The sequence below is a fragment of the Maylandia zebra genome, linkage group LG18 (genome assembly GCF_041146795.1).
Source record: "Maylandia zebra isolate NMK-2024a linkage group LG18, Mzebra_GT3a, whole genome shotgun sequence".
Lineage (NCBI taxonomy): Eukaryota > Metazoa > Chordata > Actinopteri > Cichliformes > Cichlidae > Maylandia > Maylandia zebra.
This window is the reverse complement of record NC_135184.1, coordinates 11510610-11536552: the sequence shown is the minus strand read 5'-3', so window position 1 is coordinate 11536552 and position 25943 is coordinate 11510610. Positions and strand designations below refer to the sequence as shown.

Genomic DNA, 25943 nt, shown 5'->3' with positions numbered 1-25943 from the left:
AATTTTCCATGTTGAAAAGGTCTGCTGGTGCACTGAGTCTGGCCTTTACCTTTTATAATTCCGAGGATAGCGCTGCTAACTTTAGCCTGAACATAGGTCCAGTCAATCAAGTGTGCTGGTGTGCAGGAACATGTGTGCAGACCACTGACATTAAAGAAGATGTTGGTTATATATAAACTTGTTCCAGTAATATTTTACTGTTAGCAGATTAATAAATCACCAAATCCATGTCTACCAAAAAGCTACATAAAGCTTAAATGCTACAAACTCTCTGTTTCTAACTTATTTCACATCTTACTTTTTTATCTTAGGTCCATCCATCCATCGATCCGTCTTAGTTATTTATCTAATGAGTCTATCACGGCTGTCACAGGGCAAGAGACAGGATATACCCTCCACAGATCCCATTCCATCACAGTGCTAACACAGAGGGACAGACCATTTACAGTCCCATTCACACCTATAGCCAATTTTGAATCACTAATTAACTTAATAGCAGGACTGTAGGAGGAAGCTGGAAGCCCTTTTTTTTCTTTTACCACTTCAATTAATTTGTTGCTGCTATAAATATTATTTCATGTTAATGTGTTAATGTGCGATGTGCCTTGTTGTAGCTGGTTCAACTTGGATTCTTGAAATGATATAATTTACTGTGGTTGCATGCAAACTAACACTTCTACATAGTTAGGATATAAACTGCTAGAGCGTTGTCCACTGCTATGAAAACAGGCAAAATAAGAACACCTCCATATAACTTACACTTAAAAAATACAACAGATTAATACTATTAAATTATTATTATTATTATTCATTATTATTCCTATTTTGTCAAAGAGCATCACTGCAAGAAAATTGTCTAAAAAAGCTGAAAATGTTTATGTTGGTACTACTGTCAGATTTTTTTTTTCTAAAATGGACACACAGTATCTTAGAATGGATAGCCTTTCTCCCTTTTTCATTCGAGATTTAACCCATGGCCGACACTTTGACTGATAAGACTGAGCAAACCAGTCTCCCTCAGCTCCATATCTCACCTGTTTCCTCACACAAGTCACCCATGGTCAGAGTCCGTAATGTGCCTCCATGCTGTATAAATACATACTGAGGTTTCCTGACACTTTTTCTCTACAAGACACTGTACTGAGCCTCACATATCCTGACCAGTGATAGCTTTGACAGATATGGAGAGATCAAGGCTGTTGAGGGAAACTTTGGCCTTGGTGAGAGTTTTAGAATGTCAATGTGTTGCTGGGAAAGACAGAAAAAAGGCCACCACCTAACAGAGAGATGGTGGCTGTTTGAATGAACACTGTAGTGCAAGTACGCTACAGGGCTCCAAAATAAGAAAATCAGAAGTCCTTGTTTTATTTTAAAAAGAATTATTTCCCCTGAAACAATATCTAACCTCTTTATCCCCAAAGGGGTTTCTGAGCTTCGTGCTCGAAAATGAAATGCCCAAAATTATTTGATTATTTCTCTGCAATTACAAACTCTGTGCTTACAATCTTGGTATCAAAATAAAGCTAACACTTGTGAAATTTCATCAGAGGTGTAAAGATTGCAGCAGATATTACTGTGTAAAAGTTACTGAGACTGGAACACAGAAAAAGGAAGTAGATTTTAACCTCGCCTAATTTCTTTTATTTATTTTTCAGCATATAACCATTTTAAAAATATGCTTCAGTTCACATTTCATTCCAGAAATTCAGTAACCAACATATAAACATCATCTGTGCAAAGATTTATTTTGATTTGTTTCTACAGTGAAATAGTGAAAAATTTACAACACTATCAATACATGAATAAATGTCAATTTTTGGTACACATTGGACACTAGGCCAGTTGAATTTTTTAGGTATTAAAGAGCAGAAATTAATTAATTTTATTAACAAGCCTAAAAATGCTTTTTTTACAAATATATTTTTCTAGGAATTAACCACACATTTACATGGCCTTTTCTGCCTTGCGCATGGAGCATTTAATTGGCCACTGGCCCTTTAAAATTTGAGGGGCTGTAACTTTGGTTTCTTTTGGTCAATTTGCATGATTGACACCTCTTTTTATTCGTTTGAGCCAATAGGAGCACAATAACGATGTCACGGTCATGTTACTTCAACCAATCAGAAGTTGCAAGGCCCAAATTTACTGCATGTGGCGTCTGTCCAGTCACGTGTCTGTAGGTGGGTCTAAAATGGAGGTTGTTGACGGAAACGGCTCTGATGCAGCTAGTTAGGCATGGTAACTGCTGATAATCACGTGGCTACCGGCTACGACAAAAATAACAGAAATCAGGACGGTAAGCCAATTTCTGTCTTAGCATTTGCGCAGTGTGTGTTTTTGTGGTCTTCTTTTGCGACGCATTCAGTGAATTTTGGTCAGAGCGTGGTGAAACTTGGTGTTTGGGGTCAGTAATAGCTCTGGAAGATAACCAGCCTGTCTTTAGCCAGTTACATGAAGTTTGGAGAATTTCTTGTTTGGTGTTGTTTGTTTTGCGGATTTGTGTAACTGCTCGTTTAATCGTGGCTTGTTTTCGTTGTGTTTGGTGGTTGTAGAAACGATTTATAAGCGATTTTAGCTGAGATTCAGAGGTTTCTGTGGATACCACACATGTTGGGACTTATATTTCTCAACCCGTGTTATAACCGATTAAACGTGATCTCCTCCTTTTTCCCCCGGTACCAGGGGCGTGGGGCTTAAGTGGCTAAGACAATATTTACATTTCTGGAATAACCTTAAAACCAGTTATTGGGGAAATATATATCAGTGAGTGTCAAGGTTTAATGATATTACAAGTGGCCATGAAGTCATAATGGGTATGAATACTATGGTAATCTTTTTGAAGTTTTGTTTTTCCTGGGTGTAATAATTGCATTCAAACAGCAATTGGGTGCACAAGTTTGAATTGATTTATTATTTGATTTATTATGTATGGATTTATTATTGAAAAAATGTGTGTGTGTGTGTGTGTGTGTGTGTGTGTGTGTGTGTGTGTATACTTGGTTAATAAATTGCAACTTGACCAGGTGCGTGTAGCCATTAACAGGTGTGTGGCATAATTCCGATATTTGACCATCATTCTTGGCAAAGTAGAGTTCATTTAAATTGGTTGGTTTCCTGGCACAGACCAGGTTTTCCAAAACACAGGTTTGAGTTTGGGGCCTTTCCAGAAACTTAAAGTTAGCCTGCTTAATCCATTCCAGAACCAGGTTTAATTTGTGTTTGGGATCAACGTCATGTTAAAATACAAAATTTTGGCCCTAGTTACCAGCTAGCTGTTGATTTGAGGAGAAATTGAAGAATTTGGAGGTAGTCCTCTTCATTGTTCTGCAATGTATAAATATCACAGACAGCAAAAAAGTCGCAGACATGACGCTGCCACCACCATGCTTGACAGTTGGTACAGTGTTCTTAAGCTTGAAGGCCTCACCTTTACCTTTCATAAATTGGCATAACATCAAAATGCAATGAAAAGAAAACACAAGTCTTTCTACAGCATGAACAGAACAAATCCAGCTAACACAGTGAGCTTGCCAGGGTTTCTTTACATTGAATTCCTTCACATTTCAGATGGCATTGAAGTTTTTCACAAAAAGGCTGGTGAGTCGCAGAGTCACCTCATTACAGCAGCCTGTGTCACCGTGAAATTGAAGAGTCCGATTAGGCTTGTTTTTGTCGCTCTACGCTGTGGCCAATTTTGTCATTCTTCGCGGTGTTATGCAAACGTTGTCAAGCAAATTGTTTGTGTTCCCCATTGAAATATAGAGTAGCACCGCCAAGGCTCCACAAAACGCTGGAGAAATATTAGGAGTGGATCACAAGTTAATTCCCCCTGCTCCAATTTTCTGCTGAAGCGAAATGAAATTTGAATTTGCATGGCTTGGGCCACTGCCCCTGAAAGCCTGTGATTTGTTTACATGACAGGGCCTATTATTGAGGTTGTGCTTTGATGTAGGAATACAGTATGGTAATGTCTATCCCCCTAATCCCACCTCACTCCTCATGGTGGAGAGCTGTATCATTCGTGATGTGATCTAAGCAGCTGAGACAAGGAGGAAGTAGTGAAGGAACCAGAAAGGGAAAGCTATATTAATATGAAAATCAGAGTTTGGCTGCATGCTCTACAGTATATCTGACAGCATAGGCCCTTGCATGGGCACGCAGTCACCTAGTGCATTATGATGAGTGAAAGCATTAATACAATATTTTCAGGAAAATAGTTTTAGCACTTTAATAGGAAGAGGAGAGAAAACAATTTGCCACTGCATTCGTTAAGAGTGGAAACACCCACATAAACCTTTATATGCCCATATAGCATTAGCACTCAAGAAGCCAAAGCAACCTTGTCTGTTTCACTTCTGGTATAGCCTTATCGTACAATATCATACAATAAATGTAGCAAGAGAAAATTTGTGATGATTTTACTGGAAAAATGACTGATGCCTCTCCGGAGACTGCTTATGTTGATTTACTTTCTCTATCTACCATATATTATTTACAAAGAAAACCTAGGCCTTAATGAGCACTAATTAAACACTGGAGACTAGGAGATGACTGGCAGAAAACATCGCAGCATGTGACAGACATCTGGTGGAAGATAAGTGAGCAGGCGTTGGCAGAGCTGGGAAGAACCTTACATTGGAAGCAGAGTAATGCTGGGGTCGTGTGAACCTGCACTTGAACCTGACTTTCAAACTCTGTCAATCAAGCTGGCTACAGCTGTCATGGTTCACAGGGCATGGGCTTAGAGGATTGGGAGTGTGTGTATGTGTGTGTACTGTATGTAAAAGACTGGATAAGAGCCAGTAAGTCGGTGTGCTTGTTTTGTGTGCAAGCATGTTTGCAGTTTGTGCTGGCTTCTGTGGCTATGTGAAGAGCAAGCTCGCATTTACAGTGTCAGCAATAGAGATTCTGTAACAAAAAAACTAACAAGAAAAAACTGCAAAACACAAAGCTGTGTTTAAGTCACAGTGAGACACAGTGCTTTGAACAATATATCTCCTTCCAGCTATTCACTTTGTCGTGTGTCAGTGAAACTTTGTAAAATGTAAAATTTGAATTTTTTAAAAAGCATAAATATCAAAAATCCTTTTATTAATCACCCTTTATTAATAACCTAAAAAGTAACAACTCTATCAGTATTTCTTTCAGATACACTGTGCTGTAACTGTACACAACAACTAATAAGGACTTTTTATGTTTTCTATAGCTTGATAATGATAAATGGTCACTCAAGCTCGTTAACCCGCTATACTTAGATTTTTACGTACTGTATATACCTGTAGGTTGGGTATCATTTAAATGCAATTAGTGCACAGTTAAATCTTGGGCCATGGCAGCAAGGTCTGACACACTCTGAGGGCAACCTCCTACAAGGGAGGGAAAGAGAAATTATGCAAAGAAGGTGATTTTGGTTTCTGGAAAATTTCCATGTAAAAATTCTTCAGGACGAAAAAGTATAAAATTGAACAAGCCATGGTAAGAACCCAGCGACTAAGCTGATTCACAGAGCATGGGTTTTCTGTGCAGTAGTTTTAAAATAAGTCACTTCTCAGTCCTGTTAAGGGTGACATCCTAGAACACAACTAGCAGCTCTACAATATTATCAGCACAAAATACCACACTGCAGAGCAAAACTGCTAAGCATTTCCCAAATCAGATACACTGTGATGTTATGAACTTGCAAAACATTCTCCAATCAAGGTCAAACTACTGCCATTTGTCAGCAGCACAGGCTTCAATTGTAGAATATGGGAGATGGATTAAACTAAGACTTAAGGAGAAAATCTATAGTGCTACAAACACTGATATAAACTGAGAAACTTGAAAGAAAGATCTGCAGAGACAGTAAAAAGGCTATCTTTTGCATAGAATGATATTCAAATGTCAGTTCTAGTTTAAATGAGGGAGGGAAATGTGTAAGCACATTATACAGGAGATAACGTGGCATAATGTCATTACTCTGCTTTTCCCCAATTCCTGTCTGCAGCTCTTTGAGACACAAACTGATAGATATCCTCTGGGTTTAGATCTTCTTTATGCAGTTCAATGGGGTGTGGTAACCATCATGTGATGGCACTGGGGAAGAGCTACAAATTTAGTCTTCTTTTAAGTGCAAGATACAGTTGAAATGTGGGATACAGTACTTTTATGCACTTAGGATTCCCACAAGGGGAGGGAGATGTAAAGTTTTTCTGTGGCTTGAGGGGAACATTTGGGAGTGTAAAATAACAGTAAAATGTTTCATACCTTATCTAAACCTATTATTCTTTTTATTAAAATTGCCTTTGAATAACTCCCATGTCTACCTCAGAGGAACTGTTCAGGATAAAATAATTTTTGGTCTTTGAAAATTTGGTTTGGTTTAAAATTTGTCAGCATAAAAAGTCAGTGGGGGATAAAGGATCTCTTTTTAATTTCTGAAAGCCTGCAGTTATGTCAACACAACTCTTATGTGTTACAAAGCTTGTGTTTTACACTGATCTGCACTAGCTCTGTTGATAGAAAAACTAGCATATCATGTCTATTCTAAGTTTAAAACTGGCTTATTACACAAAAGTTACGCAAGTACAGCCCATAATCCTAGCCAAGGCATGCCATCTGCAATCTTGTATTCACCCACAACAACTGTAATCTATTCATGCTTTTGCAGTATCTGCCAGTTGGTTGCATATCTAACTAAACCAACCGATGCAGCCACAGCATTACTCTACTACAGATGGCAAAGTAAAATATTCATTTTTATCAAGATGTCATAATGGTCAGTTGTTACAAATTAAACCTATTCAAAATGGAAATACATCCCAGTGAGACCTACCAGTCAAACCACAGCATTGAAAATAAAATGAAAATACAGGTGCATTCTGAAAGCAATCACATTCAACCATTAACAAAACATATGACCAAGCAACTGCAATGTCTTGGAAAATGATTGTGGCATTTCAGCAATATCTCTTGGTTGATCTATATTCAGCCAGTCTATGGTCATTCTAAAGATTCACGACTGACATCAGTCAAAGAAAAAGCACAACGTCTTCTTTTAATGCTTTTTTCTTTGTTGTGTCATGAAATTTCTCTGTCAGTAAGAAGGCTGTTTAATGGACCTCAGACCTTTTACTTTGATTAAATGAACATTTCAGACAAATACTCACACAAGAGAAGAAAATCTGCATCTTTGCTAACACTAAACACAGCTACACTAACTACACTAAACACAAGTATAATGATTGTACAATTCCCAACCAACAGTCAACTTAGAAAGTGCTATAGTCTTTCATGGCTAAGATATCAAGTTTTAATACTAGATATGTGAGAGTGCTGCTTTTCCTCACCCCTTCCACCTAGTCTCATGTCTGCCACACCCACATCACCTTGCTCCCAGTTTTCCCATTAGCCTGTCTATTTCCATTCATCACTCTGGCATAGTGTACAATATATTCAAGATTCTCTGTCTCTCCAAATGTACTCTTCCCAGGTTGTCTTTGGATGTTCAATCAAGCATTCCAGCCTTGTTTTGTCCTGTTTACTTTATTGCCTTCTGAGATTTCTTGCCTTACTTACAGTCTTTATTCTGTTCTCACCCTCCTGTTTTGTTTGCTTGATCCTTTTTTCCCCAATTAACCCATAATCAACTTTTCCTGACTTGCTTTGGTGTGCATTTGGGATGTCCTCACTGCCTTCCCAACATTGGACTGTGACAGGAACTTTAAAAAGACTAACAAAAATTGACACAAACAAATAAATGAATAGCAGGCGGAAGACAAATCAATATTTTATTTACAAAATTGCACTTGCAAGATAACAGGGGGTGTTTAAATCCTTTCATACACAGGACAGTGTTCATCTAAACGCATCTAAAGGCGCTTTATCTACTAAGGTGATTTTGTTCATACAACAGAGCAAAAACCACAGATTTTCTCTATGTTCTGTCTCACCTAAAAAGAACCTCGTGTTTAGCAATCTGTGATCCTGAAGTGATCTTACACAGTATCCATCATGAGGCAACCGTAGCCATGTTGTTGACAGTTGCTAATTTTAATGTTACTTTGAGACCGTTCTGTGTAAAATGGGAAATGAAGGAGAACAAAACAGTGATGCTCAAAGAAAGAAATAAAGGAGAAAAGGTGAAAAAATCTAGAGCGTGACATGGAGAATACGAGAAATAGCACATTAGCACTTATAGATTAGATGCCTCTCGTTCCCAGGCCCCACTGCAGCCCTGCAGATGTGCAGCGGTGACCACGCAACCTGCCGGTAGCGGTCATGTCTTAATTAACAAGCAGACATCTGATCAATAAGTGAGGAAAGATGGAGAGGGAGACGAGAAAGGTGGGCCCGCTTGCATGGTTCAAGGTTTTTGTTTTCTGTTGATGTGGAATAACATTAGAAATCAATAGCACAGCTAGCAGTGCCGCACTCTCTGACTCTCTATTCAGAAAAGGTGAAAAGGAGAACTCCATTTCAATTCTTTTCCCTTTTACCCATCTCCTTTCTGTCACAATAAATCATTACAGGGGATGATTTGTGACAGTATTGGTACATTTTGAATCAAAGCACTGTTGAGGCATTTTATAAACAACTCGTAGATTATTAAAGGAGAAATCTACTCCTTTTCTTGGCTGCCCTAAGAGGTAAACTCAAGGTTCCTCACTTTTGTAATGTGAATCTGCTAAGATATGCCATCTGCATGCCTTTTATAAATGAACCAAATAGGAAAAGCTGCCGTTTTCTTTTTTAAAGCACATTGTCAGTTTATTTGTGATAGCTACTACAGCTGTATGGATGAACGCACATTCAGTGAAAAATCATAAGATTTTAGTGATAGAGATGTGATGTATAGCAGTTTAGGCAAAACATGATATTTGAATGTCTATAAACTTCTTGTTAGTAATCATGATTGACTACAAATGATCTCTTTGACAGCATAAAAAGGATTTGCTTAACAGCAATAATTGAACTGACCGATACTGAAAATAGTGGGAAAGTAACTTATTGATATCTTAGAAGGATAATTATTAATTGCATTCTAGTTGTGTGCTGAGTCATTGAGACACCTGTCTAGTGCACTGGGAGGACAAGTTGGGAAGACATTTCTAAACCGATGCTGATTCCACAACCATCAGCTCTAACAACTAATGCAAGTTAATTGGATGTGTAACAAACTGTGACTGTTAGATTAGAAGAAACTGATTAGGATGTTTAGGAACAACCCAGGAACCACCAAGGTTCAAGACTGCCATGAACTGAAAACTGCTGGATCACTGTACACAGTAAAATGAGTTTTACATTGCCATGGACGGAGAGGCTGCTGATCAAAAAAAGGAGTCCATCTCCTAAATCGACAGCATCGAGCTTGCCTGAAATTTGAAGCTGTCCACATAGAGAAACCAAACGCTTTTCATTGCTCTGAAATCCTTCCTCTTGGGCATGAAGCTGTCAGATTTAAAGACATTCAGTAGGAAGCGGACTGAGCTGCCTTTAGTACGACAAGTTATGACGTGGCAACTTCTCAACATCTTCAACTTCCCCTCAAACCAACAGGCAAATGGCTGAAACTTGGACACAGTTGGGGGTTCCAACAGGACAATGATTCCAAACACATATCAAGACTGGTTTTGGAATGGATACAACAAGCTTATGCTGGCTTATTATTACTATTACTGCTGTTATTGTGGAATTTGTGTCTCATTTTATTTTCATTTCTGTAAAAAAACAAAAAACCTTTTGTCACTCATTTCCTGTCTCCAGCCATTTCATTTCGCATCCACCTCAGTTCCTATTGTAATCTTGTCAAACCTAGCCACTGGTCTGTACTTTTGGCTGTTCTAAACCATTTAAAGTGAGTCAGGGGTTACATACGCACTCTATATTTTATCAAAAAAAAAAAAAATCGTAAAAAGCCCCAAATTATCATGACATGCAATAAACAAAAAAAGGAAAATTATCATTACTATGTTATGTTTGTGGGTTTTGAAAATGACATTTTTTGGATAAATCCACACCAACAATTTGTGTTTACACTAAAAAGGATATTGAAAGACAGTGTGTCACTGCAAAATATGTACATCCAAATCCTAACTTATAGATCACCGTGAAAAAATAATTTAATATTTATGTTCAGAGCAATAACATCACATTTACAAACACTTCAGGATGTAACTTGAGACTAAATATTCTGGTGTGTGTGTGTGTGTGTGTGTGTGTGTGTGTGCGCGTGTGTGTGTGCGTGTGTGTGGTAGAGAGAGACTGTGTGTATACGTCAGTTAAAGTTTATCAGTGTTTGTGGAGTATTCTGGGAATTCTTGGACAGGATGGCCATTCTGTGATAAGGCTTTCACATTTGGTTGTAGCCAGAAGGCTGCTGAGGCTGGTGGGAACTCTAATCAGTCTCTCCCCACCTGCCTCCATCACCCTCTTTCATGTGAGTTACTGATCCACCTCTGGACAAAAATCGTATGTTTATTTTCTTTTCTTTCTCAGTGCAAACTTTTGGTCAAAAATTGAATTTGATGCCCAGGGGCAAGGTGGAAAATTGGGAAAAATAGCTTATTTTCCTCACATTCAACCTTTTGCTACTCTTTCTAATGAATGGCAGAATAAGATATCTGTGGGAGATGCTATTCTGTGCTGTGGAGCAATCTCTGCAATTTAAAACTCATCAATTCATGTTTACACAAAAAAGAATGAATATTGAAAGACTATGTTTACTGCAAAATATGTACATTCATTGGCCACTTTGTTAGGTACGCCTGTTAGTCATCTAGGATGTAGACACATCAAGATGACCTGCTGAAGTTCACACCTGGTATCAGAATAGAAAAAACTGTGATAGGAGTGACTTTCAATGTGGCATGGGTATTGTTCCAAATGGGCTGGTGCAAATATTTCAGAAAGTGATGGTCTACTTGGTTTTTCCCACACAACCATATCAAGGGTTAACAGAGAATGGTCCATTATCCAGTGAGAGACAGTTCTCTGGATGAAAATACTTTTTTGATGCCTGAGGTCAGAGGAAAATAACCAAAATGTTCAAGTTCACAAGAAACAGTAACTCAAATATACACACATTACAACCAAAGTATGAGGAAGAGCATCTCTGAACTCATAACACAGTCTTGAAGCAGTTGGGTTACAGCAGTAGAAGACCACAGCGAAGGCCACTCCTGCCAAATAAGAACAGTAATCTGATACTACAATTTGCACAAAGAATGGAAAAATGTTGCCTGAAGAGCTTCATATTTATTTTCAGTTGGTACGGTCAGAAGTTGGAGTAAAAAACACAAATGCATGGATCGATCTTGCCTTGTGTCCACAATTCAGGACCAAAGTCTCTGAGGAATACTTCCAGCAGCTTGTTTAATGAAAGTCATGAAAGGTTAATAATAATAATGGATTGGATTTATATAGCGCTTTTCAAGGCACCCAAAGCACTTTACAATGCCACTATTCATTCACTCTCACATTCACACACTGGTGGAGGCAAGCTACGGTTGTAGCCACAGCTGCCCTGGGGCAGGCTGACAGAAGCGAGGCTGCCATATCGCGCCATCGGCCCCTCTGGCCAACACCAGTAGGCAAGTAGGGCAAAGTGTCTTGCCCAAGGACACAACGACCAGGACAGAGAGCCCCGGGATCGAACCGGCGACCTTCCGGTTACAGATACGCTTCCCAACCCCCTGAGCCACGGTCGCCCGTTAAAGATGTTTTGATGCTAAAAAGGTGTCTCACTGGTACTAGTATCATGTACTCCATAAAGATCATGGTGAATGTATTGTATATCTGTCTTATGCCTGCCTCATATTTTTATTTTTCCTTAGTTTTGCATTTGTATTGGCTCAGTGTCACTACAGGTAGCATAAGGTGACACCTGACCTTACAGAGGTTGCACAGGTATTCCAAATTCATGATGGCACATGATCATGATGCTGTTGGCAGAAGTTTTGCTGCGTCTCCCAGCACAGTCTCAAGAGCATGGAGGAGATTCCAGGAGACAGGCAACTATTCTTGGAGAGCTCCGAGTGCAAGAGCATCATAATATGGCCTCCAGCAGGCCACTGGTGTGAATGTATCTGACCAAACAATCAGAAACAGACTTCATGAGGGTGCCTTGAGGCGGTTGGTGGGCTAGTGGGCCTTGTGCTCACCAACTCAACCGGCATGTCCATGAAGGGATGTAAAGACCTCTACAGACTCGGCAACAGCGCCCGAACTGCAATTAGGTACTGAGATGAAATCCTTCGACCTACTGTCAGACTCAGTGTTGGTGCAGTGGGTCCTGGGTTCCTTCTGGCTCATAACCATGACCGGGAGTGGTAATTGTAGTCAGAGTATGCAGGCAGTTCCTGGAGAATGAAGGATTTGATACCACTGACACAGGCAGGTTGCACCTCAGACTGTCCAGAAGTTCAATTGATGCCCTGATCCAGATCTGGGAGGAGATCCTGACAGGATGCATTCATCGTCTCATTAGGAGCATTTCCCAACATTGTCAGGCTTACATATAAGCATGTGGAGGCCTTACAAACTACTGAGTAACATTTTGAGCAATTAAAATGAAATTTCCGAAAAAGAACAAGCCTGCAGAACCATTTTTTTACTGTGAGGTTTTGGTGTTTGTTAATTCAATCATCTGTAGTTTGATAGTTTTCAATTCCATCAAACGATGTAGCATCCTTTCTTTTCTAACACATTACACAGCCCATATTAGTATACATATCCAGCATGTTTTTCTTCCAAGTGAGATCAGATGTGTATTCAAAATGTTCCTTTAATCTTTTGAGCAGTGTAATAATAAGAATATTAGAGACCTGTGAAACTGTTACTTCTGAAACAAAAAGTGTTGCTCGCTCAAATAGGAAACCTCATTGACACAACATAAATCTACTCGTTATTAAAGAAGGCAAGGCTAAATTTGCAACAACAGCCTGGTAATTGTAAATGTATTCACGTTTCACTGATGTGTCCCTGATGATTACCATTTAATCAGCTGCAAATGCTCTTAATTACAAGATTAGTCTCCTACCAATTAGCCAATGTGCTAATGGTTCTAATCTGCCATTGAAGTTGACTGAATTCTAATTAGGGACTAACTGTTTTAATTCACCTAGGGCCCATCTGATGGGTCATTACCAACCTAGTTACCCTCCTATAAACTCACTGCAGAAAGCAGCACAGGTCCCATTTGGAGAGCAGCTGTGGAGGCTTTATGATCATCATGTGGGTGATTTCCATGCATCATGAAATGACAGTGTTTCCATTTCCTTTCCTCACAGAGGCATTCTGATGACTCACTGAAAAAAAAACGCTATTATTCTCTGTAATATCACACTTTATGTAAATTAAACGCGCACCATAAGTTCCCTTGATTTTACTAAACAAAGCATGGTTGTTTAAATATAGGAAAAAGAGGGATTGATTCTTGTTGAAGAGTATTGAAATTAAAATATGTCAAATATGGTTATAGGCTTGAAAAAGAGCTCAGCACCAAATGCCTTTTTTAGGTGCCAATGGACAGAATGGCAAAATTAATTAAACAGATCTTTTGGACAATTACCCAAAAATAATGGATGTTCATAATCAGAAAACAATTCTACTGATAAAAATATCAGTAGCTCTCATTGCCATCAGAAAACAGCTGATAAAAGGCTATTAGCTGATAGCCTTTTATGGATCTCACCACATTTATGGTTACATTGTTTTCTACAATTGCTCCACATCTGCAAGGTGCTTTGTAACCCAACTCTTCCCCAGCTCCTCCCTCTCATGACATCATCTAAGTTACAGCAAATATTGTTGAGTTTATGCTCTTCTCATCTTGGGATATTTTGTAGGTATACAACCTAACAGATAGCAAGTTGTGCACTAAATATAGCCATCACACCAAACACCAATTCAGGCATTTATTTTTCTGACAGTAATGGTCTTGACTGGCTATTGACTGCACGGCCAGAAGATTTTCAAAGCAAACACTTAACTGAAGTAAGTAAGGTAACTCTTGATCTACAGCTTGACTCAATGATTATTTCTTAATCCTCCAGCCATTCGTCTGTCAAGTTATTTTTCTGATAAATAATTAAGAAATTTAGTATCAGCTCAGTCTGCTCCTTCTCCCAAAATTCTGGTCAAATTAAATAAAAAGGCTGCATTGAACTTAGCCTTTGCAAACTAAACACTTGTGAAAGTTTAAAAGGTTACTATAAGAGTGGTACTCAGCGTCAGGGGCGGAGCGTGGGGGTGGCTTACTGGGCTTAAGCCCGGGTTGTTTTGTCAGAAGCCCGGGGTCTTTTGGAGTGTAATTTTTTCATAGTTAGATGCCTGGCTGACAACTGTATAAAACAAAAAGTACACACAATATTCGAAGCACATAGTGCACACTGTGGGAATTTACGACTGTGCGTGAATCCCCCTGATATTGGTATGATCCGAGCTCAGTCACTAAGCGACTGAGAGAGGGGGTGGGGCAGCTGCTGCCAGCAGTGAGTGCGCTGTTGGAGAAACGGAGCCAGCCATACTAAGGAGAGCTTAAGTTTGACCAGGTACCAAAGCAAATCATTCCTACTGTACAAATAATGTAAATATGACGGTGCATCATGAAAGATTGATATCAAACTGATCACTTGACCAATATTACGTTACTCGCTCTTCAAGTGAATCAACAAATGGCGAAATGAAAAGCCGAACAACAACAATGCTATTTTTTTAGAGAGTCTTAGCTTACGTGTGTTTATTTCATATTTTCAGTTCTTACCCTCCCCGACTAAATCGGTTTCAGTTATGTACTGAAATATAAGAATGGACATTAGAGGGTTCTTTCAAAGAAAAAACTCAGGTAAATGTTATTTTATATATTATGCTTTGTATGTTGTTCAGTATATTTCTATGCAAAACAAGAGGGGTTTCAGTACACAGCAGGATATTCACATTTGTAACCAGATATTTACATATACTTTAGGGAGAAAACATAAAATATTTTTACTGTACAACATCAATTTAGAGTAAACTTTTGTTTTAGATAAATATTGAAATATATTTTGAATTAGTTAAATGTCAGAATAAAGAGAGAGAGAGATCTATTTTTATCACTTTCATCAAATTTAGGAGTACATATACACTAAGTTTATTGTTAATTAATAAGAAAACTCCAGAGGATTCCATTCTGAGCTGAAGAAGCTTCTGATAGGTTAGTAGAGTCCATGTGAGTAAATTGGTGGCACAGCTGTGGATGCATATAAGGCAAAACACAGAGCCTGTTTCTGTAACATGGGAAAATCAAGAGATATCAACCAAAACACCAGAAAAAGAACTGTGGACCTCCATAAGTGTGGCTCAATTTTGAATACAATTTGGTGCCATTTGCAATTAAGAAATACAGATAGTTTCTCTCTTTACTCTTAAAGTTAACAAATATGTTTTTTATATTTATCAATCTAAAAAAATAAACATTTAGTCTGATTTGATGTTGCAATTAAAAAAGTGTTTGTGTTTTGATCTGAAGAGTTTGTAAATATCTGGTTTCACCTGTATATTTGATGATTGTCAGCACACAGAGGGAGAGAGAGGAACAGAGAGGGAGATGGAGAATGAGGACAGAACAGAGATGGAACAAGAGCAGGTGAGACACACATGTTAGTCAAATGGTCGTTTGCCAAAAGTACCACCGTATCATAGGTCCTCATGTATCTCGTACCTAGTGTTTCTTTTTAGGTTTGTTATTTTTCAAATTCTATATTTATTAAGTTTTGCAGGCTTGTTTGCACAACAAGGCTAAATAATTATATAAACTTTTCTCAATCTAAATAGTGTGCTTTGGTAGAATTAAACAAGTGTAGTGCAGGTCTATGATGATTTTTAGTGCTACTATCATCTAGTTCTGATTGTGGTTCTGTCTTGGTTAAATCCCAAGTACTCCTGATTTTGAACTCTTGTAGTCCTGTTTTAATTCTGGATCAGTTCTGGGTCTGGTTGAATTGGGGTTTAGTCCTCATGTCTTGATACAGCCCTGACCTTGTTCTGCCTTGCTGCTTAATTAAAAAACTAGTTTAAGGTGTCCTGCACATGTGATATATATTTTTCCCTATAAGAAGACATTCTTTTTTGAACAAAACTCAAAACAGAGCCTATTAATCTTTCACTCATTTCTAAACCCCCCCCCCCCAAAAAAAAAAAAAAAAAAATCCCACATGCATACTACCCTTTTGGGCTAAGCCCCGGGTGTTTCAAATGTCTGGCTCCGCCTCTGCTCAGCGTCCTATCTTTCTGAATTACACTGTAAAAAAAAATCCTAATATAAAAGTATTTTACTGTGTATTTTACAGTTTTGTACTGTTCTTCTAGAATATCGTTACATTTACATCAATAGACTTTGATTTCACATTTCAAATGTAAATGCAATGGGGAAGGCTTTAGGACCCAGGGGACCCAAGTAGCAGCAGGTGCTCGTCGTTTCATTTGTACTAATGAGCGGCTGTGAACAATTGTTGTGTGAGTAGGTGAAGAGCCTGAGAAGTTTTAATTGTCTTCTACACAAACGGTTGTTTTAAACCTCTACAGCAGAGTTTCGAGGTACAGGCTGTTTTTCTTTCAGTGCTTTTTTTAAAAATTCGTTGAAATGTATTTGATGTTTATTGTATTTTATGTTTCTAGTAGTGATTTTAGAAGACAAGCCAGGTGTGCAGCAAACACAATTGTCTGCTGGAGGTATGTTAACTTAATACATTTGACATTTAAAAAAAAAAAAAAAAAAAGTATATTTATGCACTACAATCTAATTTATATTGTACTGCCTTCTGCAGGACAGGCTGCACATGTGAATTTGTCACTGTTTTTTTTCCTCCTTCTCTTTTTCTTTGAGTTTTTCTCCCAAGTTGGTTTTAGAGTAGGGTCACCTTTTAAAACTGATTTTTTTTTTATACTGGGTTTCTTTTTATTTCTACTGGGCTGGTGCAATATTAGTCGGGCAATGTGCAATCCCGGAGCTGGGCTCTTACCTTAGGGGAATTAGGTCTTTTAGAGGTGCTCCGTGTGGATTTGCAGTGAATAAGTTTTATTAAGAGTGATTTTAGTGGCACCAATTATTGCCTGAACTAAAACACAGTGCATGCGATAAGTGTTCTGTTGGGCTCGTATTTATTTGGGGTGGATTTGTTTCTTTTAAAGCAGCGAGCATCTGGGACCACCGGGGTAGAGCAAGCCCTCAGGTGATAGTTGCATTGCTGGCACCCATACGGAAAAGAAATGGTAAAAACTGTGAATACAGAAAGAAATAGTAAAAAATGTGATTACTCATGAAAGTGGCCACTTTCTCATTACTTTCATATATTGTTTTAGTAAGTATCCAAAACATACAAGTTTCATTATATAATTTTTCAAGGGACCTTATATCTGTTTTCACTCTTATATGCTTTTCATACAAGTTTCACACAAGACAGATACAAACTTTATAAGATTTATATATATCTTTTCCATATGGGCAGGTTGCACCAATAAAACTATATTGTGGTCGTTAGTGACCTTCCCCATTTTGATGTTTTAGGCCTTTTGCAAACCCTTTGTTTTCTTTTAAAATAATAAATTTTAACGTATCTGACTGATATCGACCCTCTTGTCCCGTTTATTCTGGGCTCGTTTCTGTAAGAGCTTTGGTCCTGAAAGTTTGCATGAGTAGTATAGAGGCCCTTAGCAGTTACTCGGTGGCTTTTACTCGCTACATAAATTAACGTAAAATCACTGTAATGTAATAAAACATAATTTTCTTTTTTTTTTTTATGTATTTGTCTGTACATATGCATATTTAGATTGTTAAAATACATTCACAAATGTATCATGATTTCACAAATATTTGTCCGTTATTTGAAAATGTAATGCTATGGAAAAATGCATAAAATGATTCTTATAAACTTTTTTTACATCAAATAATTATTATTATTATCATTATTGCTATTTAGGGCAATCGTGGCTCAAGAGTTGGCAGTTCGCCTTGTAATCAGAAGGTTGCCGGTTCGAGCCCCGGCTCCGACACTCTTGGTCGTTGTGTCCTTGGGCAAGACACTTCACCTACCGCCTACTGATATTGGCCAGAGGGGAATTATAAAGTGGAATTGTAAAGCGCTTTGAGGGTCTCAAAATGCGCGATATGAATGGAATCCATTAATTTGTTCCTAATTTAATGTTTAAAAGCACTTGAAAAAGGCAAAATCCCATGTAAAATTAGGGCAACAAATTGTATTTTCATTACTGGAAATAACCGTATTTTTGAGTTATTTTCTGTTATTTTACGGTATTATTTTGGCGCCCCAGCTGCCGGAATATTACTGTTTTGTTTTTTGTTTTTTTTTTAAAGATGTTTTTTCTAACAGTGTACCTTTGTACCAATTTCTTTCATTAGGAAGCCTGCTTATCAACATGAATCCAGTCTTTCAATCATTCATCTCACTTCATATCTGGACAGTGGGGGACAAAATGTAAAGTACTGTCTCCAGGCAATTTTTTTTTTCAAGTGGTTTCTGCACACAGGATGATTGCAGACACTCAATGATGCCAGTGGTTTCACAGTCAGGTGATTGTAACTGACTGATACAAACAGTGAACATTAACAACAATACAAGCCAGTAGTATTGTTAGACCTACAAGTCAAAATCATTTGTCATTCATTCAGTAGCACTGAACATAAACACAAATATGCAACTACAACAACCTATTAAGGGGTGTGTGTGTGTGTGTGCGCGCATGCATGCATGCATATATATGATAAGCTCATAGTTTTTGTTCAAACAGAATGATTTAGGGGGAAAACAACTTTTACGTGCTTGTAACTGTTTACTTATCCATTTTAAAAAGCCCTAAATTAGCTATCTTTTCTGTGGCTTTCAAAAATATTGAGACCTATCAAACACTCTGCAGTACTTTCTGAAAACCTGACAGTTTTGTAGATGGAAATTTACGTAGTTTAAAAAAAATCAATAGCTCATAATGATGACATGGAAAGATGATTTTAAATTTTTGCAGATGTAATTGACAATAATGGACACTGCCAGCCAGGACTGATTTTAACTGACACAAGGTCCAAGAAACTCTCTGCAGACCTTTCTGTTAAAACTGTGACACGGTGTGGATCAGCAGTGTAAAATCATTTCTAAAGTTTCAGTTTCCATAAATCTGTCATCTCAGTGACTCTGAAATAAGGGAGGTTTGGAATGACCAGACCTTTTTATGGAGTTGGTTGTCAACCAACTCTGCCGTTGTTCATCAGTCAAACCTTTATACTAGAAATGCTAAATATAATGAACCAAGAAACACATGAAAGCTCACATCTGAGTTGACAAACAGAATTTAAAGTAAAATATAAAGGAAAAGATTCTATGTCCTGATGAGACCGACTGTTCTGAACCCTGCTGTCGAATACTATGTCTGTTGAACAGCCTAAGGGCAAATACCTTTACAGTGAAACATGGTGGTGAACCTCAATAGCAAGGACAGGGAGAATGCTCAGATGTGCCACGGGAATGAAATCAGCCACAAATCAAAGAGTCCAAAGACTACTACTACTTCTTCATCGTGGCTAAGTTGTTTAGACTGGGAGTAAAATATTGACCCCCAAAATGCTCATCTTTGCAAGTCCATCTTAATAAAGCAGGTAAAAATCTGCTCAACGTGGAAAAAAACAGCTGAAGTGCAAAAATGCTAAGAATCTGAATACTTTCTGAGGAAACTATTACTACTGAACATTACCATATGTAAAAGAGCTTACCTGCCCTGCACTTTGATGTCAGAGATTGCGTAGAAGTATCTAGATAGGTTGTTCTCATCTACCATGGTGGCTCCAGTGGCTGGCTTCAGCAGCCTAATCCTTAGATCAGTGATTGTGAAGAAGTCTCTCAGGTTCTTGGTGGTATCCAACTGGCCATATAGTGAGGCCATGTTGTGTAGTCGAGGCCCAGCAAACAATGCAAAGCGGTCCTTTATCTCAAAACGTACTGTCTTGTCATTCTTCCACACGTACCCTCTAGAGTAGTCCTCGGTACAAATGATGTCCAGCAAGGTCTGCTGGGTGAGGTCATTCGCTGTCTTGGGCTCCATGGTGAAAGCGTCCAGGCAGTCAGTGGCGTAGAACTGGTAAGGGGTCCAGGTCCGGCCGTAGTCGAGTGATTTTTCCAGGACCATCTGTTCTGGTCGGCCTGACTCGAATGTGAGTACGATGTCATCAGTCAGCTCAATTGTCTTGTTCCATGACAGCGTGATGTTGACCTGCAGAGGCTTTGGGTATTTCTTCCATGACGTTGATTGCCAAAAAGTTGTCGGGTTGCGACCCTCAATGTCAAACATCAACTCTGGAGGATGAGCCAGCTCCTCAGTGGCAGCATCACATTCATTGTTGCACATATAAGGATTCTCCTATAAAAAAACAAAAAAAGATACAAGTATCGATTAACATGTTTGTTTTTGCCCCATTCTGTATGTGATGCAATCCAGTATTTAAAAGTATATTCTTAAAAATGTATTACTTTAAAAATGCCCATTGAGCGATGATGTGAGCTCTTTAACATGTGCAAGAAAACTTCAGTATCTGTAATAATTTTAGTGAAAAGCACAAGACAACTGTAGCATAAAAATGAATGCAACATCAAATTTACCAAAAGAAAGTTAAAACTGCACGACCTATTCATGAGAGTGAATTAAGATTTCACAATTCGCTGACAAGCGTTCAGTGTGCAAGGTATGTTGAAAATGCACTTCTTTATACACTGCTTCCCTTTTAACACCTGTACAATCTATCAGGGAGCAACTCCCTCAGCTAAACAGGCAGGCAGGCAGGCAATGCTACAGCACATGGATTTGATCAGAACTGATCAAAGCAGCAGTAAAACATTAGAAATGCAGCCAATACTGAAACATTTTAACGTGCCAGTTTACCTTTGCACAGAAATTGTTTTCTACTATGTACTTGACAGTTTAAAAGCTGCCCTTTGTGGTTTTAGAAAAGAAAGCTTGGCAAGTGACTTGTCAAAACGGTAGGTAAATATTTAGTTTTTCATAAAGTATTCAGTAGAAATGCCACAACTTACAAAACAGTTATAAGGCAACATTGAGCAATATTCTCATCCAAAAATATCCCACAGGTTGAGGTACTTTAACTTGAAAAGTTATTTACTTTTACATTGCCTTGTTGGCTCACGATCCCACTGCTGTACTCAGTAACATTCTATCACATTCAGGGCCAATGTGTATTTTATAATCTGCTCCAGGAGACAGTGACCCTCTCACTAAGATGACACTGTGGATGCCATATTCTAGCTGCACGAATTCCCTGCCTAAACTGCCACCCAAATTGCTTTCGTAATTGATATTCCTGTGTTGTATTTCAGGTGAGATGGGAATGGAATCCTGATGAGTATTTCTTATGAAACACGCAAAGGGACATGCATTTTTCATAGGCCTGTGTCTGCTCTGTACCATAGTGAGTCTGGATGTTTGAGTGAGCATGTTTGTGAGAGGAAAAGAGGAGCTCTTGATGTCTGTGTGTTTGTTTGTGAGTGAGAGGGATAGAGAGCTCTGAATGTGTTTGTTTGTGTGTGTGTGTGTGTGTGTGTGGATGGCAAAGAGAGGAACAGAGAGAGCTGAAACAGGCCCAGAGAGCAGAAGACACACTCCAATTGACATTCCTCTCACCTCTGCTGCAGGAACAATGAGGTTAAGTGCTGAAGAGATTCAGATCAACTGTAAAGCGGTTCGATAATCAGCAATCATCCAACACTCTACACGCAAAATTATCTAAAGGTGAGAAAAGTGCTATCTGCAACATTAGTCACTTATCTCTCCAATATTGTAGTGCATTCAACCCAGACTGCCACTTTCTCTGAAGATCACTGCCAGGAATACTGATAAGCAGACGCTATTATATTTCATTTGAAAAGACCAGTAGCTGCTTTTTGTTTTTGAGTAAGTGCATCAAATATCTCCTCCCCAAAGAGGGAAAAAAAAGTGATGCTTTATCTTCTTCACAGGAAAATGTATGGATGACTTCCCTGCTTTAGATATAGCTCTCCAGAGACCGCATTATTTCCTGTGAGACTATGATATGTTATCAGTTCCTTACTCCTCAGCTAAAAGTGATAACTATTTGATGACAAGACTGAAAGATTGTGGGTCACTAGGCCTGCTCAGCTGACTCAAAGGAGCATTGCATGATCCAATTAGGAGGGTAATAAGGGTTATGCTGCCACCACAGATTGTAAGAATAAGAGAGAGTGGGAGGGAAAGTGAATGTAACCTTTTTTAAAGCAAGACTTCAGCTGCTAAAAGTATTCTCCTCTCACGCCCATGCACACCCACACACATACAAAGCTAACACAAAAGCTTGAAAGGCCGGGCTGTAGAAACACAGAGAAAGAGAGATTTGAAGGAGAGAGTTGCGCAGTAATAGGCAGGTTGGTGGCTGCCTGAGTTCTGCCACAGGGACAATAAATTGTACTTGAGTCAACTGTTTACCAGTGATGTGTGCTAAGGCTCCTTATATTCCCTACTTGTGCTTGAACAGCCTTGGAGGTCTGCTCAGAGCTCAAATCTTAATGTTACCTAGAGAGAGAGGGAGGGAGAGAAATATATTGTAAGAGAGTGATTTCCCTGTTGTCATTCAAGACCATGAATTTTCACCTATATTTGATTTATTTGTTGTCATGGTTTGGTTCGGGGAGCAGTGGGGTGGCTGTTTTTGCATCTTCCGAAATGGCAGCCTTATTCACAGTCGATATGAAGAACTCCGACCACGGCGTCCGTAGCTAATGAGAAAAACAATTTCCCAGCAGAACAGTGAGAAACAGAGTGAACAGAGGCTTTAAAAAGAGAGAAATTTGCTTCATCACACTAGTAGAAGTGTTGGGAGACCAGTGGAAAGCAGTCATAAATTTGATCCATAATCATTTTCTTAGTGCCTGCCTCAACTTTCAGGCCTTCGGGGAAGTGATCACTCTAACCAAACAGCCCATTCATATTTGGGAGCTGGCTGGGGACAAACCTTTCATAAAAGCCCTGTCCATCATTAATAACAAACAATAATCTAAAGTCTCTTTTCCAGTTGAACGTGAAGTGACATGTACAGTATTTAGTTTCTACCAGTAAACCCCACCATACTTCACTGCTTTCATATAGCCCAGTTTAGGTGAAATGAAAGACTTAGACAAAGGTCAGGACCTTCCATCGGATTTCCTGTGGTGGTTATTTAACAACAAAAACAGTGCCTTATGAAGATCAATACCTTCTGTGGTCATTCAAGACCAAGGCTACAGCGCTATGCCGGGGGGGAAGCTATTAAAAAACAATAAACCCTCTCAACTTGATCCTTTACCTGTGATCATAGGGGCAAGTAGTCAGCAGAGGATTTGGGGAAAAAAAACCCCTGAGTTTTGGACTAAAATGAGATATTGATCAAATGAAAAATGTGGCCAAACAAATTAACTGGTGCCACAAAAATATAATTGAAGTAATAATGGCACCACTTCTAACCAAAATGTTTCATGGTGATGATATGATTCGACTACAATATCAATTCCACTGCATGTTTGAAATACTAAAAACACATTTTTGCTAAAGCAGCATGTTTCTTTTTTTTTTTTTTAAATATCACCTTATTTTAGTAGACAAGAAGATTTATTTCACATTTAACAGACAGAAAGCATTTAGACAAAACTAATTGTCAAATTAGAAGAATTATAGTAGCCAACATGTTTGCACGGTCCTTATGGTCACGTGAAAAGCAAAGTTTTCCAAGGACTCTATGCAGATTTGTGAAAAACATTCTTACTTTCAGGAATTAAGTTGCCAGGTCTCTCTTGGAAATGAGATTTGTATCTGAATGAGATTTTTTACCTGGATAAATAAGTATTTAAAAAATAGCAGCCAGGTTCTCCTAAACAGTGCGGCTAATAAATTAATTATCAATAAGTGGGAGCACTTCTATAAAAGAGGTCTCTGCACACAGGATGATTGCAGACACACAGTGATGCCAGTGGTTTCACAGTCAGATGATTGTAACTGACTGATTGTTACAAAAAGACAGTGAACATTAACAGTGCAAGCAAGTAGTACTGTTAGACCTGCAGGTCAAAATAATTTGAAAGCTGAGTTCATATTTTTCCTTCAAACAGAATAATTTAGGTGGAAACCAACTTTTATTTGCTTGTAACTGTTTAGTTATCCATTTTAAAAAGCCCTAAATTAGCTAGCTTAATTTTCTGTGGCTTTTGAAAATACTCAGACCTATCAACCACTCTGCAATACTTTCTGAAAACCTGACAGTTTTGTAGATGGAAAAAACAGTAAAAAAAAAATAATGCAGACTGCAGACTGCTGATTTTAACTGCATGAAGTCCAAGAAACTCTCTGCAGACAGAGGTTTTGATAGTTTGCTCGTCTAGAGCATTCAGCTGATGGTTGAAGAAAGAAAAAGAAAAGAATCAAAATGTTGCAATGACAAAGTCAAAGTCCAGACCTCAACTTGATTGAAATGTGGTGGTAGAGAATAAAAAAAGCTGTCCTTAAACAAAGTCCACAAATCACAATGAACTAAAGACATGTTGTAAAATAACTCCACAATGATGTAAGAGACCGAAAAACTCATACAGAAAATAATTACTTCAACTTATCACTGCTAAGAGTGTTTCTATAAACCATTGTCTCATGGGGTAGTATACTTTGTGTTTTTTTTTTTTTTTTTTTTTTTTTACAGAACTGCATAGAGTCATGTGAAAATTTTCTTCTTCATGCAGATCTACAAATCCATATTATCACTATAATTTCTCATTAAATCTTTATCTTGCATAGTACATATAGGTTCATGTTATAGATTGATGACCTTCCTATGTATCTCACACCCACTGACATTACAGAACATACAACACTGCAAGAGCGTCTAATGGGTCATCATTCATTGGCATTGCTGACATCTCTGTTACCCTCATGGCTGCTGTGTAACGGAGCACAGTTTCTATTGATGCTAGATGATCCGTCCGGGGGCACTGCCTTAGTGAAAGAGTGAAAGGAGGCCTGAACAGCAAATGATGTCCTAATCTCTGGAGCCTATACTGTACAGCCATTTATGAGGGAGACCCACATTTTACACACACACACACACACACACACACACACACACACACACACACACACACACACACACACACACACACACACACACACACACACACACACACACATGTGTGAGGCAGATGCTTAAATGAGTGACATATGGCCTGTGAGATAGACAAAGTGCAACCTCCTGTTGAGGTGCCGTTTGACAGAGGATGTGGCTCGGAAGATAAATTCTGTGGCCAGTGACAGCCACTGCTGAAGAACGGATAGAGGCAATCCAACCAATCAGTTTAGCTGACAGATTTCTGGACCTGAAGCACAGATTACATATTGAACTCAGCATAGTTTTGCACTCCAGTCATCTTCTTTAAGGCGTGCTTATTATTTCAGACTATTTTCAGACTGAACATTAACATGTTTTGGCTGGTTTACTTTGTCTGTCTATTGCTTGGAGACATATCACTTTGCATAGTAAATGTGTATTAAGTGAATTAGACTTCACTTTTTTCATGGTGATGTCTCATTTAAATTTACACACTACCCTGTGATAAATGTGTTCAATTTTAGGTGCAAAAAGAGGCTCAGAGGATATGAAGAGAGATGCAATTTGTGCACTTAAGTTTACCTTGACTAAGAAAAACAAAAGGAAGACATAATGATGACATTTATAAAGTCATATTTTTCAAGTTATTACTAAGAGTCAGACTAAATCAAACAACTTCTTTGGGTTTTCATATGGAGTGTTAACCCACATTAGCACCTACATATACAAAATAATACATGTCTACAATGATACTCTGTATGCATGCTTATACAAATGGAGTAGAGAACAAATTTATACAAAAAAGGAGAGAAACCACATTTTCAGT

General features: G+C 38.4%; 1 protein-coding gene and 2 long non-coding RNA genes across 6 annotated transcripts in view; 2 read left to right on the top strand and 1 right to left on the bottom strand.

Annotated features, from left to right (window-relative positions):
* LOC101468010 (netrin-G1) overlaps positions 1-25943 on the bottom strand; it is a 68379-nt gene that overhangs the window by 17532 nt on the left and 24904 nt on the right. For all 3 annotated transcript variants that reach the window (XM_004555293.3, XM_004555292.3, XM_004555295.3), the window contains exon 3: positions 19742-20385. In XM_004555293.3, coding sequence (XP_004555350.1) covers positions 19742-20385 — 644 coding nt within the window. The remainder of the gene's footprint in view (positions 1-19741; positions 20386-25943) is intronic.
* On the top strand, positions 14470-15632 carry LOC143413747 (uncharacterized). The gene is made up of 3 exons (XR_013094363.1): positions 14470-14531; positions 14737-14824; positions 15536-15632. It is a non-coding gene; the product is annotated as an uncharacterized LOC143413747 (long non-coding RNA).
* The window catches only part of LOC143413570 (uncharacterized), a 61512-nt gene continuing 52006 nt past the window's right edge, over positions 16438-25943 (top strand). Inside the window, exons 1-3 of one of the 2 annotated variants that reach the window (XR_013094174.1) lie at positions 16438-16557; positions 16639-16692; positions 21672-21768. This is a non-coding gene — a long non-coding RNA (uncharacterized LOC143413570). The remainder of the gene's footprint in view (positions 16558-16638; positions 16693-21671; positions 21769-25943) is intronic. The other variant, XR_013094175.1, reaches the window with a different exon arrangement.